Source organism: Chiloscyllium plagiosum, unplaced genomic scaffold (assembly GCF_037043375.1).
Source record: "Chiloscyllium plagiosum isolate Xiang-an unplaced genomic scaffold, Cpla_swu_hap1 HiC_scaffold_7, whole genome shotgun sequence".
Lineage (NCBI taxonomy): Eukaryota > Metazoa > Chordata > Chondrichthyes > Orectolobiformes > Hemiscylliidae > Chiloscyllium > Chiloscyllium plagiosum.
This window is the reverse complement of record NW_028270145.1, coordinates 64,515,867-64,532,652: the sequence shown is the minus strand read 5'-3', so window position 1 is coordinate 64,532,652 and position 16,786 is coordinate 64,515,867. Positions and strand designations below refer to the sequence as shown.

The 16,786-nt window shown below is 41.0% G+C and overlaps 1 protein-coding gene across 13 annotated transcripts in view; it reads left to right on the top strand.

Annotated features, from left to right (window-relative positions):
* baz2ba (bromodomain adjacent to zinc finger domain, 2Ba) overlaps nt 1-16,786 on the top strand; it is a 356,889-nt gene that overhangs the window by 235,400 nt on the left and 104,703 nt on the right. For 10 of the 13 annotated variants that reach the window (XM_087989090.1, XM_087989091.1, XM_043693831.2 and 7 more), the window contains 4 exons: nt 939-1,040; nt 5,435-5,645; nt 5,723-5,815; nt 5,934-5,995. In XM_087989090.1, the coding sequence (XP_087845216.1) occupies nt 939-1,040; nt 5,435-5,645; nt 5,723-5,815; nt 5,934-5,995 (468 nt within the window). The remainder of the gene's footprint in view (nt 1-938; nt 1,041-5,434; nt 5,646-5,722; nt 5,816-5,933; nt 5,996-16,786) is intronic. The other 3 variants (XM_043693832.2, XM_043693833.2, XM_043693830.2) reach the window with 1 other exon arrangement.

Sequence of the window (16,786 nt, the reverse complement as noted above, 5' to 3'; positions counted from 1 at the left end):
CAGATGGCGTTAGCTAAAAGGTGTACTTTTTTTCAAGGTCCATCAATTTTGACTTAATTGTACTTCAGGATTATTATAGAAAGGCAGAGTGAAAGTTCAAAAAGTTTTATTCAAGTAAAGTTTAAATCGTGTCTTTAAATTGAACTGTTGTTTGTGAGAGACAATGACAATAAATGGCTGACATTACTGATTGCACATTCGTTCTCGTTTTATTTATCTTTGTAATCAATCTTGGTGCTTTTTATTTGCTGTAACACCATAAGACATTGAAACAGAAGTATGTCATTCAGCCTATTGAATCTCTCCACCAGTGCACAACATATGAGAGTTATTCAGTAGAATTCAGCTAATCAATCAAATTGTCATGCTTTATCTTGGAGTTGATACATTTTCTAAAATAAAGTTTTGAAGTTTTGTAAAGTTGAATTTTGGCATGTTTCAAACAGCTGTTTGAGACATAAATAAGTAAATAATATAAGCAAATAAACTGATAGCAATTAGACTGTTTTCTTTTCCACATGAGGGGTCAACTACAGATTATCTGAGCTACATGCACTTGTGCTGGATCTCGCATTCTCACACTCAAACACTACTATACCCATGAGTTCTCCTGGGTGTAGGTAGAGCTAAGGGGCAGGATTTTAACTTTCAAAACCCACTCACAATGAGAGTTCCATTATTGAATATTAAAAATTGTGTATATTGAGAAGTACAGTAACATCTTCCTTTAAGTCACATGCTCAGTTCTTGTAATGCTTCTCGTCACAATTAATGGATAATACATTTTTATTTAATACATCCACAGATTCATGAGATATGCTTGTAACACGAGTTACAACTGTACTTATTTTTATACATTGTCGATACCTAACCAGTCAGGCAAAAATACTCTTGCTGTTGATTTGAAAATATGCTTTGCATTTGTCCTCTTTCTGTAGTACCTTACTAGGAATGGAATAACGGACATCACTAGGGATAATTTTAGCTTCAGTTCAAAAATGAAGGTTGGTGACTTCTATGAAGCCAGAGATGGACCTCAGGTAATGCTAGTTAAAGTTATAGATAATTACTATTGGTTTTGATCGTGACTTTGGATTTCATTAGTTATAAACCTCAAATGATCTCCACTTTGAGCCTCATGGTCAGTGCACTTAATAGTGATGGATTGATACGTAGGAACCAAGAATATCTTTTCTTCAGTTTATAATTTGTGTTGCCAGTGGTAATCATATTGGGATACTATACTCAATTATACTCAGAACCTTTTGGCTAAATGTCCTAGCTTTTCAGCTGTTCTGTACTGATTGACTCCTGGTTAGGGAGCTGACCTGGAAGGAAAAGATTATGTTCCACTATGAGTCCTGAAACTCTTTGTCCAGAATAACATGGTAAAACTGTTTTACTAAAATTGCAATTTAATTGAATTTGATTAAGCATAAACTACTTTGTGTCATTAGTCATTGCCTTAAGAAAGTATTGTGGGAGAAAGCAAATCTAGACAATTATTCAGTTTGTTGACATGTAGAAAAATAAAAAGTAGGAGTAGTAGCCACCCCTTTGGCCCTTCAAGCCCGCTCTGCCATTCATTATGATCATCCAACTCAATACACTTTCTTCATTGTCCCCGTATTCTTTGATGCCTTGAGCCTTAAGAACTATATCTAACTCCTTCCTGGAAAAAATCGAATGTTTTGGCCTTAGCCACTTTCTATGTGAGAGAATTCTCTATCATCACTATCAGGGCGAAGAAATTTAAACCCATTGAATGATTGACAAAATAACTCCAGGTGAGAATCATATGTAGCTTAAAGAGGAATTTGCAGCTGGTAATTCTCCCATGTGCCTGGTCTTGTCTTTTTAAATGGTAGAAGTTGTGCCTTTAAAAGGTACTGTTGAAGAAGCGTTAGTGAGTTACTGATCTCCTCCATTATGTGGATGCTACATGCTCTGTTCAGATAGGGGAGGAAATGAATATTGGAAAATGCTGGAAGGAGTGTCAGTCAAGAGGGCTGCTTTGTCCTGGATGATGTTGAACTTCTAAGTGATGTTGGAGCTGCTGTCATTCAGGCAAGTTGAAAGAATTGTCACATTCCTGACTTGTACCTTGAAGATGGTGGACTGGATTCTAGAATTTAGGAGGCAAGGCACTCCCAACTTTTAACTTGTACTTGTAACCACAGTACTTATGTGGCTAATCCTGTTCACTTTCTGGTTAATGCTAACCCTCCACGATGTTGTCAGTGGAAAATTCAGTGATGGCGGTGCCATTGAATGTCAAATGGAAATGGTTGGATTCTCTTGTTGGAACTAGCCTGGCACAAGTGTCTTTTGAATGTTACTTCCCACTTATCATGGTAAGTTTGGATATCGTTCAGATGTTGTTCCATATGGTCTTGGCTGCTTCAGTATCTGAAGAGTTACAGAACATTAAGAAAATCTCTGAAGCTGCATGCTTTTGACCTTATAATGGAAAGATTATCATTGATGCAACTGAAGATGGTTGGGTCAAGGAAACTACTTGGAGAAACTTATGCAGTGATATCCTTGGACCGAAATGATTAACCTCCAAAATACATAACCAACTACCTTTCTGCTCGATTTGACTCGTTTTTCCTTGACCACCTCAACACCTTACTTGGTAGATACTGCCTGATGTCAAGATTATTCAGATCTCTTCACGCCTGGAATTCAGCTCTTTTGTCCCATCTATGGACCAAGGCTTTTAGGAAGTTTACCAGAGTGTCCCTGCCAGACCCTCTTCAAGCATCTGAGTATGTTATTTCTTTTCAAGTGGCTCTTGATAGCTGTAGTAATGAACCATTTTATCAGTGCTGGTGATCAAGAGGCTTCTGATGGGATGATAGTGATTAGCTTACATTTGTCTTTTTGAGGACTAGACATAGCTGAGTAATTTTCTACATTGCCAAGTGGCTAACAGTGTTGTGGCTTCACTGGAACAACTTGGCTAAGGATACACGGTTCTGCACCCACAAGTCTTCAGTACTATTCTGAGAAGTCTAATATAGGCCCAGCATCCTTGCAGCATCCAGTTCCTTAAATCATTACTTGTTATCATGTGGATTAATCAAAATGGATCATCTCCTCAGTACTTCTAGCTGAAAGTAGATGCAAATACTTCGGCTCATCCCTTGTACTAATGCAATTTTGAAGAACTACCTTTTCCTGTTAGTTACTTAATTGTCTGCACCCGTTCAAGACTGCCATGCTCAGATCTAATCTGTTGGTTGTTTGAATACTTAGCTCTGTTGCATGCTATTTCTACTGTTTTGGCATGGATTGAAACAGAAGTCGGCTATTGAGCCCCTCAAGCCTATTCTGACCTTCAGTGAGATATCTTTGCTTAACAAAAAATCTATTTTAGATTTGAAATTAATAATTGCTCTAACATAAACTGTCATTTGTGGAAGAGAGTTCTAAATCTCTGTCACCGTTTGTGTGTAAGAGTGATTTCTATTGTGTCTCTTGAATAGTATGAACCTAATTTTTGGACGATACTCCCTCGTTATAGAATCTCCAACCAGTGGAAATAGTTTATATTTATCCTGCCTGTTCTTGTCATTATCTTAAAGCTTTGATGAGATCACCCTTTAATTTTCTAAATTTTTGAAGAAAACTGCCTAATTTAGGAACAGTCGATGGGACAACACATCCATCCTAGGACAAGCCAGACAGAGAGACACACGAGAATTCCTAGAAGCATGGCATTCCAACCGGAACTTTATCGACAAACACATTGAGTTAGACCCCATCTACAACCCCCTGAGGAAGAGAACAAGAAATGACATCAGCACAGGAAATGACATCACCAACCCAAACACCTAAACATATAAATAGGAAGCAGGAATTATCAGCTGTGCTTTGCCCGGAGGCCCACTGAAGATGTTACCTACTGGGTGACAAAGCGTCTGGAAATGAACCGTCCAGCTCAGCGAGCACATTTTCCTTGATAGTATTTTGATGACTTCAATCGGATCACTCCTTAATCTTCCAAATTTTAGAGAAAACAGGCCTATTTTGTAATAATCTCTCCTCATAATTAAAACCCTGCAGTCCAGCTACAAATCTTCTCAAAACCTGCTAGGTACCATTTTTGTAAACCTACAAATCTACTCCTGCAAAGGTCTTATGAAAATGGGATTTCATCAGGGATGGTGAACTCATGCATAGTGATCCACGTATTCGCTGAATTATACCTGATAGACAGTATGTGGCTGTTGTTTGATTATTTTGAGAGGCAGCTATCCCAGTTTTCGCACAAGCCTTCAAATACTAGTAAGGAGGACCTCATAAGTCCAAAAAAGCTGAGTCTACCATTGTCATTTCTGGTGCCCAGGTTGATGCCAGGTGGTCTGTTTTTGTACATTCTTTTTAGACTTGGATAAAATCTGAGTATACAGTATTGGGGTATTTCAGAGGGAACTTAAGAGTCAACCGGATTGCTGTGAGTCTGGAATCACGTGGATTTGGTCAGTGCAACAGATTTCATTTGCTGAAGGATGTTAGTGGGCCTGATAGCCTTTTGAAGTAGTTGACAAAGGTTTTGTGGTAGCATTTGATTCCAGATCTATTCCTGATGGTTGGGTCCCCAAAGACAGATGGTCTAGACCTCTTGACTAATAATCCAGTAGCATAGTAATATGATATTGCTCCGCCACCACCTTCCTGTTGCTCTGTATACTGACATAACAATGAAGTTTAATTTATTGGCTATAAAGTTATTTTGGGTATCCTAAAGCATATGGTTTGACCTCATGTTCTTTGTTTCTGCTTAATCTTTGCACTTTTAGCAGACACTAATCAAACCAAGCAATTGCATTTTCAACATGGCTCTTTGAGCTTCATGTTTAATTCTGAGACATACACAATTCCTTCTTAATGATACTGTTTCATCACTGGTTCTTTTCACTCCTAGCAATGTTAACTTTCATAACCTCCTAGATATTAATTTGAGTGTAAAATAATTATTTGCTCAGTAATCTTGTCAGGTTAATTTGAAAGTTTGTATAAAATTGTATCATTTTTCTTTATAAAATTATGAAACGCCCTATATATTATGCTGTTTATTGAATAAAAGTCATTCTCAGTAAATCATTAGGATTTTGATTTGGTTTTGTAGAAATAAGTCCATCTCAAAAATTAAAATTAATCAGGAGCATTATTAGAAGAACATGGGGGCGGGGATTTCTCAGGTTTCAGGATTTAAGCTTCATTTTGGGACAGTAACCCCAAACGATGTTGCTTGTGGAGCTACTCATCATTGATTTGTAGGTGATAATTTAATTGAAAAATTGAAGGATACTGCAAAAAAGTGAACAAGCCATTTAACTGTGATGCTCACAAACTTTAGTACAATTTCTTATAAAAATAATTTGCGTTTAGACTAATTTTAAAAATTCTGCGAACATTATTTCAGGGTATGCAATGGTGCCATTTAAAAAATGAGGAAATAATGCCGAAAATAAAGGCAATGGAAGGACGAAGAGGTCGCCCGCCAAATCCCGAAAAGCAGCGTGCTAGAGATGAATCTAAAATGAGACGTCGCAAAGGCAGGCCACCAAATATTGCAAGGCCAGATTTCCAAAAGAACAGTGATGCAAAACTTTTAAGAAAATTGGAAGCTCAAGGTGAGCATATACATATTGGCTGCTTTGCATTTCATTTATTAAAAGCAAATTGCTTAGTGAATTTTTCATGTCTTTAGCATATGCAAGAAAAGCAGCAGAATTAAAGATGATGCAGAAACTTGAAAAGCAAGCGTTAGCACAGAAGGCTAAAGAAGCTAGAAAACAGCAAGGTAAGTAGTGAAAAGAAAATTGTTTATTGGATTTGTCAACTACTGTGCGAAAATGGTTAAAGATTTTTGCATCGTTTAATTAGACCTGCTGAATTTACTGGGCAAATATTCTTTCCAGCAATAATGGCAGCAGAGGAAAAACGGAAACAAAAGGAGCAACTGAAGATGATAAGACAACAGGTACACCTCCCACATGTTTAATTTGCTACTTTTCATATTTACCGATGTATATTTTGTGCTTCTGATTGTACTTGTCTCATATTTACATTTTCACACACTCAAATGAAACTAGAGTCTAATTCTAATGTTTTGGTGGTATTTCGGAAATATTGCATGTGATGCCAAGTTAAAGGGAGATTTTCGGCTGTGCTTGCTGACTCTCACAATCCTATAGTAGCAGCAAAATCTCTGAAATCCATTGAAATAAAGAGTGACAAAACCAACCAACCCTTGGGGAAACAAACTTTCAAAGTCGAATTTAATTGAAACAACTTCACTTTATGTTGCTCACACATTATAAAAAAATTGGTGTTGAGCATGCAGTCACAACTTATGGTTGAAGGGTCAGTGTCAGCAGGCATGCTTGTATTTATGTAACTTCTGTAAGGATGTGATTGATATATGAAGTTGATGTATTTCTCAATTAAACACAACTGTTAAGGACCTGGCCAGACTACTCAAAACATTCTTAAGCAGGCAGCCCAGACTGTAACTTTGCTATTTGTTTCAGTAAGTGTATATTATTACCCGGAGTAAGTTAGCTAGCTTGAATACCAGGTTTTAAAACTGACAAAAAATGTATTTACAAAATTACACAATGAAACGCAAAGAACAGAATAAAGAACCCCTACAGAATTTAGTCTATTCAAACTAGACTTAATTACGCTGTTCCGAAAATACACAACAGTCCCAATAAACAAACCCTCTTAAACACAACGTAAAAATGAAACAAAGTCTTACAGGTCAAAGTTAGAAGGGCAGAAGGAGAGAAAGTCCAGCAGCCTTTTTTCCACACAGCCTGCTGAATTGACTCAAACAAGACTTCAGCTTTTAGGACTGACCACTCCCCTTTCATTATACAAGTCACTTCTAAAATAAAAAAAGCCATTCCACCTGGTCAAACAATTTTTCTGCATCTAAGGAGACCCACCAAGCCTGGGCTTGACCTCTGCTGGCACACCTGTACCATATTCAACACTCTTCTGATGTTATTAGAGGAACTGCAACCCTTAATGAAAGTTGTCTGGTCCTCCTTTATAATAGAGGGCAGTACCTTCTCCAGTCTCAATGCCAACGTATTTGACAGGATTTTGAAATTACATTCAGCAGCGAGTTGGATCTTCCCCTCTCAAGAATAAGGGAAATATTAGCTTCCCTGAGAGAGTGCGGGAGAGAGGTACGAATGATTATACATACCCAACATTGGCTCAGTTGACATGTTTATAAACTCGTTATAGAACTCGCTCGGGAATCCATCCGGGCCATGTGCTTTGCTACTTTAAAGTTGCCTTAGCGCTTCTTGTATCTCTTGTGTTATTCGAGGGGCATTCAAAAGGGAGGCCTGGTCTGCACTTATACCTGGAAGATCCGTGTTCTCAAAAAAGGATTCCATCCTCGTCAACCCATCCTCACAACCTTCCGACCAGTATAGCTCTGCATAGAATTTCTTAAATGCTGCGTTTATATTTTTAGACTCATGAGTGAGAGTACCAGTTCTTTCTCTAATGGACATGATAGATTGAGGGGCCGCCTTCTTCCTGGCCAGGTATGCCAAGTATCTACCTGGCTTATCATCTTACTCAAACAGTCCTTGCTTCATGAAGGAGACTCCTCTGTTCACTGCCTGAGTGAGTACGGAGTTCAGAGCATTCCGAACCCCATTGTAGCTTTGTCACAGACGGTCTGTCATAATATGCAGACTTGGCTGCATTCAGCCAGCCCTCAAGTATACTGAGTATGAAATAATTATACCCCTCAAATAAGCTTTGGTAGCTTCCCAGAGCACCTGTCAGTTACTGGCCGTACCTGAATTCATGTCCCAAAAAGTCTTAAACTTCTTGTAAAGTACTCAATAAACTTGCTGTCTTTCAAAAGAAATGGATCCGTGCATCAATGCCGCATTTCTATTCCTTACCCTTTTACTTGACCTCCAAATACACTGCTACATGGTCCGAAATGGCTATCTTCTCAATCCTACAGAATAGTACCAAATCCAGGAAGGTCAATGGAACAAAAAAAATTGATCCTTGTGTGCACTTGTGCAGGTTGGAGTTGAAAGTAAAATCCCTACCCTTAGATTGAAGACACCTCCACACATCCACTATCCCTAACTCCCCCCACAAGCCCACCAACTGTTTGGATTGTGGGGAGATGCCCGAGAGACCTCATGGCATCCTATCCACCTTGGGATCCATAGGACGGTTGACGTCTCCCCCTATAATATGTAGGGCACACCAAGAGCCATCAACTAGTAAGTCCATCAATTAAAAATTTGAGGGAGTCTGCCTGGGGGCAGTAGCCATTCAAGATGCCATACTCCTCCCCATGTATTAGAGCTTTGAGGAGAACAAACCACCCATGTTTGTCGTCATTTGAGAAATCCACTGGAATGGAAAGTTCTTCTGTATTAGTATAGCCATTCCTCTACTTTTAGAGTTAAAAGATGGAAAGAACACCCTGCCAAACCCTCCCTGTTGTAATTTTAAATGCTCGTTATCATTCAAGTGTGTTTCTTATAGCAAAACAATATCAACCCTCTCCTTTCTGAGATTTGAGTGCACTTTCTTTCTTATGACCGGTGAGTGGCTCCTCCTTGTGTTCCAGGTACACCATCTAAACGAATAACTAGCCATAACCGTCTAAAGTGGTCCATGACCCCCCGAGAGGAAGGCGCCTACTCATAGTGCACGGAGTGGAGACAGCAAAGGATTTGTAAATCTAGAAAATATTACTACAAACACTACCAAAGCAAAAGTTCTAATCACTACTCCTAAAATCAGCACAAGACAAATAACTGGAGACCCCCTCCCCCTTGTCCGTAGAGGGCACTCATCCTACTCACTAGCACCTCCATGGCACCTTCCGACTAGAGCTGTGCCCCAAATCCACGCAATACAAAAAACAAAGAAAACATTTATCTTACACACATGGAAATTAAAAATGGGCATCCAACCCATCCTGCCTATATTGTCAACCCTGCTTATTATCAATAGAAGAAATGACCGACCCAAACCAAGTAAAAACGAAGGGAATAACAAGGATTAGCAAAAACGACAAGTAAGGGAAAGAAAGGAAAAAAAACCCACATATTTTCGGAACACAGCCAGCCATATAAAATAAACAACTGAGAGAGCAAAGGATGCATAATATTTGACCCAACCAGTCTATTTTAAAGTATCTAGAAAATCCTTTGCCTTTTCTGCTGAATCAAAGTTATACATGGACCCTCCATGGTTGAAGCATAACACTGTCGGGTGCTTGACAGAATATTGAATGTTCAAGTCTCTCAACGTCTTCCTTACTTCATCATAAAATTTCCTCTTTCGGATCGCAGCCCCAGAAAAGTCTTGAAAAAACATGATTTTCGACTCATTGTGCATCAGGGCCTGTAGGAATTTCCCCAGCGTTCTGGAGGCTTCTATGACCATTTGTTTCTCTTTGTAGCACAGGAAGTGCGCTAGGACTGGGTGGGGTGCTGATCCGACCCGAGCCTGCGCATCGCGACCCGGTCAGCCTGCTCCACTTGCACTTGACATGACTCGACTCCCAGTCCCAGGAGCTGCAGGAGTCATTGCTCCAGGAAGCTGACCAGTTGCTCACCTTCCTCTTGTTGTGGCAGCCCAATTATGCAAATGTTCTTTCTTTGACCTTGATTCTCGAGGTTGTCGACCTGATCGATTAAGGCCTGGATCTGATTTTCCAGGGCCTGGATCCGCCCCACCAAGGTCTCTGACACCACGGTACGCTGTTTGACCTACTCCACGTGCTGATCAAGATGTCGGATCTCCTGCTCATGCTTTTGTAGCATGGCAGGGATCAGTTCTAGTCTCGTGTGAGACTCTTCTAGCGCCAACCCGAACTTCTCTTGAAGTTTGACAAACTCTGAGACCAAGTTCAGCTGCTCCGGTAAGTTCAAAGATGCTTCCACGGGAGTCGGCACTGCAGGCGCGGGCGCATCCGTTGCTGCAGGGGAGTGCCCTGCGTGTTGCCATCCACACGATCTCTTTCCAGCTGTTATCATCATCATCTTCTCTGAGTGTTAAAATTAATATTTAGAGATTCTGGGAACTCTACTGATTTTTTTCAAAAATGGCTAGTAAGGGGAGGGTGAAAGCACCACTTTGCTTGGATGATGGTACGGACTCCAGCAAAGCAGACCATTTAGATTGCCGCCATCCTGAATCCCCCCCACTACCCGTAGCCATTTTTAGTCATGTTATTTTGAATTATCTGCTAAAATTAAACTGCTTATGCACGCATTTAAGTATTGATTTGTTTTTGTGGGACTTCTATCGTTTTTAACTCCATCTGTTTTTGGTGAAATATTGCTATTGTACTAGTGCTAGAAATCATAGCTAACTTTAGATGTGTTAATGTTACATTTTTAATATTCTATCTATTGGATAAGAATTCAACAATTCGTCTTGGAAGCATCTGATTTGCATGGCCAGACCATGTTATTTGAATGTGTATAAGTGAAATATGATGCAACGTTTAAAATGTTGTGAGTAACCTTCAATAACCTGACCAAATTAAACTTTTTTATGAAAAATTTCAAGGAACCTGACAGTTCCTTATATCACAGAATCATTTTTCTTGTAAAATTCAGTCTGAATTAACAACCCCCACCTGCCATCATTGCAAAGTATTTGCTGTGGGTGTTCCCCAATACCATTAGGGAGGGACTTGCAGGCTTCTGGCCCAGCATCACTCAGTGAACAGCAATATATTTCCAAGTCAGGGTGGTGAATGGCTTGGAGGGGAACCTGCAGGTGGTGGTGATGGTGTTCCCGTGTGTTTACTGTTCTTGTTTTTCTAGATAGTCGTGCCAGTGGTTTGGAAGGTGTTATCTAAGAAGCCTTGTTGAGTTTAGACAGTATATCTTGTAGGTGGGACATGCTGCTGCTGCTACTGAGTGTCAGTGGTAGAGGCTATGGATGTGGTACCAATCTCGCAGGCTGTTTTCTCCTGACAAGTATCAAGTGTCTTGTGCATTGGTGGAATTGCATTCATTCAGACTATTGGGGAATATTCTGTCACACACCTGCATTGTGCCTTGTAAATGGTGGATAGGCTTTGAGGAGTCAAGAGTTGAGTTACTCACTGCAGGGTTCCAAGCCTCTGACCTCCTGTTTTAGCTGCAGTATTTATATAGCTGTCCATTTCAGTTTCTGGTCAGTTGAAACCCCCAGGATGTTGGTGGTGGGGATTCAGTGGTGGCAACGCTGTTGAATGTCAAGGGGCGATGCAGTGTAAAAGGAGATTATTTGCCCATCATGTCTGCACCCAATCTTTCAAAGCATTTTGACTTAGTGCCAAACTCCTGCCTTTCCCTCATATCCCTGCAGGTTGATTGTCCTTCATTAATCATGTAATGTCTTCTTTAATTCCTGACTTGAACCAGCCCCCATCACACTTACAGCTCGTGCATTTCAAACTTGGACCACTTTTGTGAAAAAAACTTTTCCTCCTGACATTTTCTTCTTTTGCAAAATACTTTAAAACTATGTCCTCTGGTTCTCAACCCTTTGAGTGGGATCAGTTTCTGCTTATGTAATCTGTCTAAATCCATCATGATTTTTAAAACTTGTATAAAATCTCCCCTCGGTCTTTTGCTGCCCAAGAATAATAGTACCAAACTCTCCAATGGACCTTCGAACTGAAGTTTCTGCATTCTTGTAAACCTGTTCCACACTTGCTCCAATTTGCATTCTTTCTAAAATTTGGTGCTCAAAACTATATATGATATTAAAGCTGAGGCTCAGCCAGTGTCCTGTATAAGTTCCACATAACCTCCCTACTGTTGTACACTATTCTGAAATGATGCAAAACCTTAATGAGAATTGCAAAGTATTGAATAAGCTTGAATATTGAAGAATTTGAAGACCTCTACAGTGAAATGGATATATACAGAAATTTCAAATCAAATTTAGCAAATGTCTTTGCACTTAGAACCTTTCATGTTGCAACATGGATAGCTTTTGTTTTAAAACAATATGATGCAATCAATTGTACTGTTCCTTTCCAAGAGGTTTTTGTGACAACGGGAAAGCAGTGTGTGTCAGGCTGTTACTTTTGTGCAGGGGTCCTGATACTGACAGTAATTGACAGCACACTACATCACTGATTAGTATATGAGCACTCTGAGCTGGCAACTGATTCTGTTGGCAAGTGTGAATTTAGTTTTGTGCTATTTGAAGAGAATGAAGATAAATGCATTGGATAATGGGGTGGTCCCATTGTGGGTTGACCACTAGGTCAACGAGTAGATTAGAAGCAAACTGCTTTGAAAAAGACCTGGATGTATTTCTGGTTAAGAAATGTGTTCAAAAGTTATGAAAATATATGTGGATAACTGAAATGATTGCAAAATCCGAAGGTTCATGTGCATTTGGGATTATGGAAATGTCCTTTGTTGAGTGAAACAGAATGATGGATTTTGTATTTACTGAAGAGTTTAAAAATTGGATCACCCATTACCTTTATGTCAAAATGATGTGGAGGTCCTGGTGTTGGACTGGGGTGGACAAAGTCAGAAGTCACGAAACACCCGGTTATAGTTCAACAGATTTATTTGAAATCACAAGCTTTTGGAATGCGGCTCCTTCGTCAGGTGAAGTCAAATCATAGTAAGCAAGGATATGCAGATCATAGGGTGAAAAATAAACTTAGAGGTACGCAGGTTCCATCGTACAAGGCGGCAGTAGGCAAAATCAACATGATCAAAAATCAGCACTGTTTGAAGTTAGGGATTCAATCATCAGTCTAATAATGGCCAGGAAGACTCTGTTCCCAAACCTGCTGGTGTGTGTGGTCAGACCTGACCACACCAGGTCTGTCTGACAGAAGAGGTTGTTGGAGGTCATTCCTGGGGTGTGATGGGTCTTTGATGTTGGCAGCCTTTCTGTGGCAGTGAGCCATGTAAATGGAGTCCATCGGTGGAAGATTGGCTTCCGTGGTGTTCTGACCTGTGCTTACAACCTTCTGTAGTTTCTTACGGCCCTGGACAGAGCAGTTGTCAGGCCAGGCGTTATGTGCCCAGATAGTATGCTTTCAATGTTGCTTCTGTAAAAGTCGGTGAGGGTCTTTATGGACATGCCAAATTTCCTGAGTAGCCTGAGGAAGAAGAGGTGGTGTTATGCCGTCTTAGCCGTCACATCTATCTGGGAAGTCCTGGGCAGGTTGTTGGTTATCGTTGCTCCAAGGAACTTGATATCCTCCACCCTCTCAACCACAGTTCTGTTGATGCAAATGGGGGTGTGTTCTCCTTTCATTCTGAAGTCACTGATCAATTCTTTAGTTTTGCTGGCATTAAGTGGGAGGTTGTTCTCATCGCACCACGTCACCAAGCCCTCCTTTCTGCATTCTGACTCGTCATTGTTAGACATTTGTACCAGCACAGTGGTGTCATCAGCAGACTTATAGATGACATTCATTCGGAACTTGGCAACACATTTTTGGATAGTACAGTATGGGGCTGAGGATGCATCCTGGGGTTGGGGGGGAGGAGGCGTTCAGTGTTGAGTGTTATCGTGGAAGGGATACAGTTGTCTATCTTCCCTGGTTGCAGTCTGTGGGTCAGAAAGCTGAAGATCAGTTGCAAGGGCACCTGGTGTTGTGTGACTTCTGACTTTGTATGTCAAATATTAGCTGAACAATTTTGGGCCCCATACCTTAGAAAGGATGTATTGACCCTGGAGCAGGTTCAGAGGAGGTTCATGAGAATGATCCCTGGAGTGAAAGGCTTAACATAATAAGAATGCTTAAGGACTCTGGGACTATACTTGATGGAGTTTAGAAGGATGAGCGGGGGATCTGATTGAAACTTAGAGAATACTGAATGACCTGGACACAGTGGATGTTGGGAAGATGTTTCCATCGGCAGAAGAGACGAGCACCTGAGTGCACAGCCTTAGAGTAAAGGGAAGACCCTTTAGAACAGAGATAAAGGGGAACTTCTTTACCCAGTGCGTGGTGAATCCGTGGAATTCATTGCCACAGAGGGCTGTGAAGGCCAGGTTGTTGATATATTTAAGACAGAGACAAATAAGTTCTTGATTGCGAAGGGAATCAAAGGTTACGAGGAGAAAGCAGGGAAATGAGGTTGAAAAACCTATCAGCCATGATCAAATGGTGTAATTTCTACTCTTATGGTCTTACTGTCTTCTCGAGGTGAACCTTAAAAAGCAACAATGTAAAGAAGAACATTCTGTTAGCTTGTATAGGGTATTTCTTGTGCTGGAAGTTTGTCATCGTCAGGTTTGGTAACGACTTGATCACCATGATTTTGGGATATTACGTACTTCATATCGCAAAATTTTCTGCACAAAATTACGTATTGTGATCAAACAATGTCCTCAGAAGTCTGGTAACTGTTTTAAAAAAAACAATCTGTGGAGAATTGAGTTAAACATAAAGCATTTTCAACTGATTGACTTGATTTAAATTTTGTATGTGCTGATGACTTCTCTATTCATTTGAGAAATTCCCAAAGGAAGTAAGTCTGGCCAATTTCAACTGACTTTCAAATGCAATCATTGCAAAACCATGGCATTAATCTGCCCATAGCTTATGACTCATTGGCAGTGTACTAGGGAGTCATAGAAACATAGAATCCCTACACTGTGGAAGCAGGCCATTCAGTCCACACTGACTCCCCAAAGAGCGACCCACCCCACTCTCCTATCTCTGAAACCTTGCATTTCCTATGGCTAGTCCACCTAACCTGCACATCTTTGGACTGTGGGAGGAAACTGGAGCGTCTGGAGGAAACCCAGTTGCCCAAAAGTGGAATTAAACCTCAGTCCTCATACTGTGAGACAGCAGTGCTAACCACTATGCCAACGTGCTGCTCCATAAGAATGTTGAACATTGGAAATGCAAAGTTCATGTCAATGCAAAATGGAAAAGGTTTTTATTTTTTGTGTTGGGAATATGATAGTAGAAATAATGATTTTTTTAATCATGGCTGTATCTGACCCATGCTTAGCCTGATCTGTGAGTGCTTTATGTCAACAGTGGCCATTTCAGAGACCTGGGTAGAGCAGGGACAGGAATGGTTATTATAGGTTCAGAGATTTAGATGTTTGAGTAAGAACAGAGAAAATGGTAAAAGAGTGCGTGGTGTGGCATTGTTAGTAAAGGATAGTATTATGGTTGCAGAAAGGACGTTTGAGCACTTGTCTACTGAAGTAGTATGGGCTGAGATGAGAAACAGGAAAAGAGAGGTCACCCTGTTTGGGAGTTTTCCATTGGCCTCTGAATAGTTCCAGAGATGTCGAGGATGGGATAGCAAAGGTATCCTCAATAGCGCGAGTGAAAGGATGGTTGTTATGGTGTCTTTAACTTTCCAACTATCGACTGGGAATACTGTAGTTCAAGTGGTTTAGGTGGGTCAGTTTTTGTTCAATGTGATTTCCTGACACAGTATGTAGACAGGCCAACAAGGGGCGAGGCCACATTAGATTTGGTACTGGGTAATGAACCCGGCCAGGTGTTAGATTTGGAAGTAGGTGTGCAATTTGGCGATAGTGACCATAATTCGTTTATGTTTGCAATAGCAGGGATAGATATATATTGCAGGGCAAGAGTTGTAGCTGAGGAAAAGGCAATTATGATGCGAGGCAAGGTTTAGGATGCATAGGATGGGGAAGGAAACTGCAGAGGATGGGCACAATTGAAATGTGGAGCTTATTCAAGGACCAGCTACTACTGTCAGGTAGGGATGACGTTGCTGAGTGCGGGAGCCATGGTTTACTAAGGAAGTCGAAACTCTGGTCAAGAGGAAGAAGGCTTATGTTCGGATGAGATGTGATGGCTCCGTTAAGGTGCTTGAGAGTTAGAAGTTAGCGAGGAAAGACCTAAAGAGAGAGTTTAAAAGAGTCATGAGGGGACATGAGAAGTTGTTGGTGATAGGATCAAGGAAAATCCTAAGGCTTTCTATAGGTGTATCAGGAATAAAAGAATAAGTAGAGTAAGATTAGGGCCAATCAAGGATAGTAGTGGGAGGTTGTGTGTGGAGTCAAGAGGAGATACAGAAAGCGCTAGATAAATACATTTTGACAGTATTCACACAAGAAAAAGACAATGTGGTCAAGGAGGATACTCAGATACAGGCTAGTAGACTAGATGGGATTGAGGTTCATAAGGAGGTGTTAGCAATTCTGGAAAGTGTGAAAATAAGTAAGTCCCCTGGGCCGGATGGGATTTAAGGAGAAAGTGAGGTCTGCAGATGCTGGAGATCAAAGTTGAAACTTTATTGCTGGAACAGCACAGCAGGTCAGGCAGCATCCAGGGAACAGGAGATTCGGCGTTTCGGGCACAGGCCCTTCTTCAGGAATGAGCAGAGAGTGTTCAGCAGGAGAAGATAAAAGGTAGGGAGGAGGGACTTGGAGGAGGGGCGTTGGAAATGTGATAGGTGGAAAGAGGTCAAGGTGAGGGTGATAGTTCGGAGTAGGATGGAGGCGGAAAGGTCAAGAAGAAGACTGCAGGTCAGGAAGGCGGTGCCGGGCTGGAGGGATTCGGCTGAGACAAGGTGGGGGGAGGGGGGATGAAGAAACTGGTGAAGTCCAAGTTCATCCCCTGTGGTTGGAGGGTTCCCAGTCGGAAGATAAGACGCTCCTCCTCCGACCGTCGCGTTGTTGTGGTTTGGCGGTGGATGAGTCCAATGACCTGCATATCCTCGGTGGAGTGGGAGGGGGAGTTGAAATGCTGTGCTACAGGGTGGTTGGGTTGGTTCGTCCGGGTGGCCCA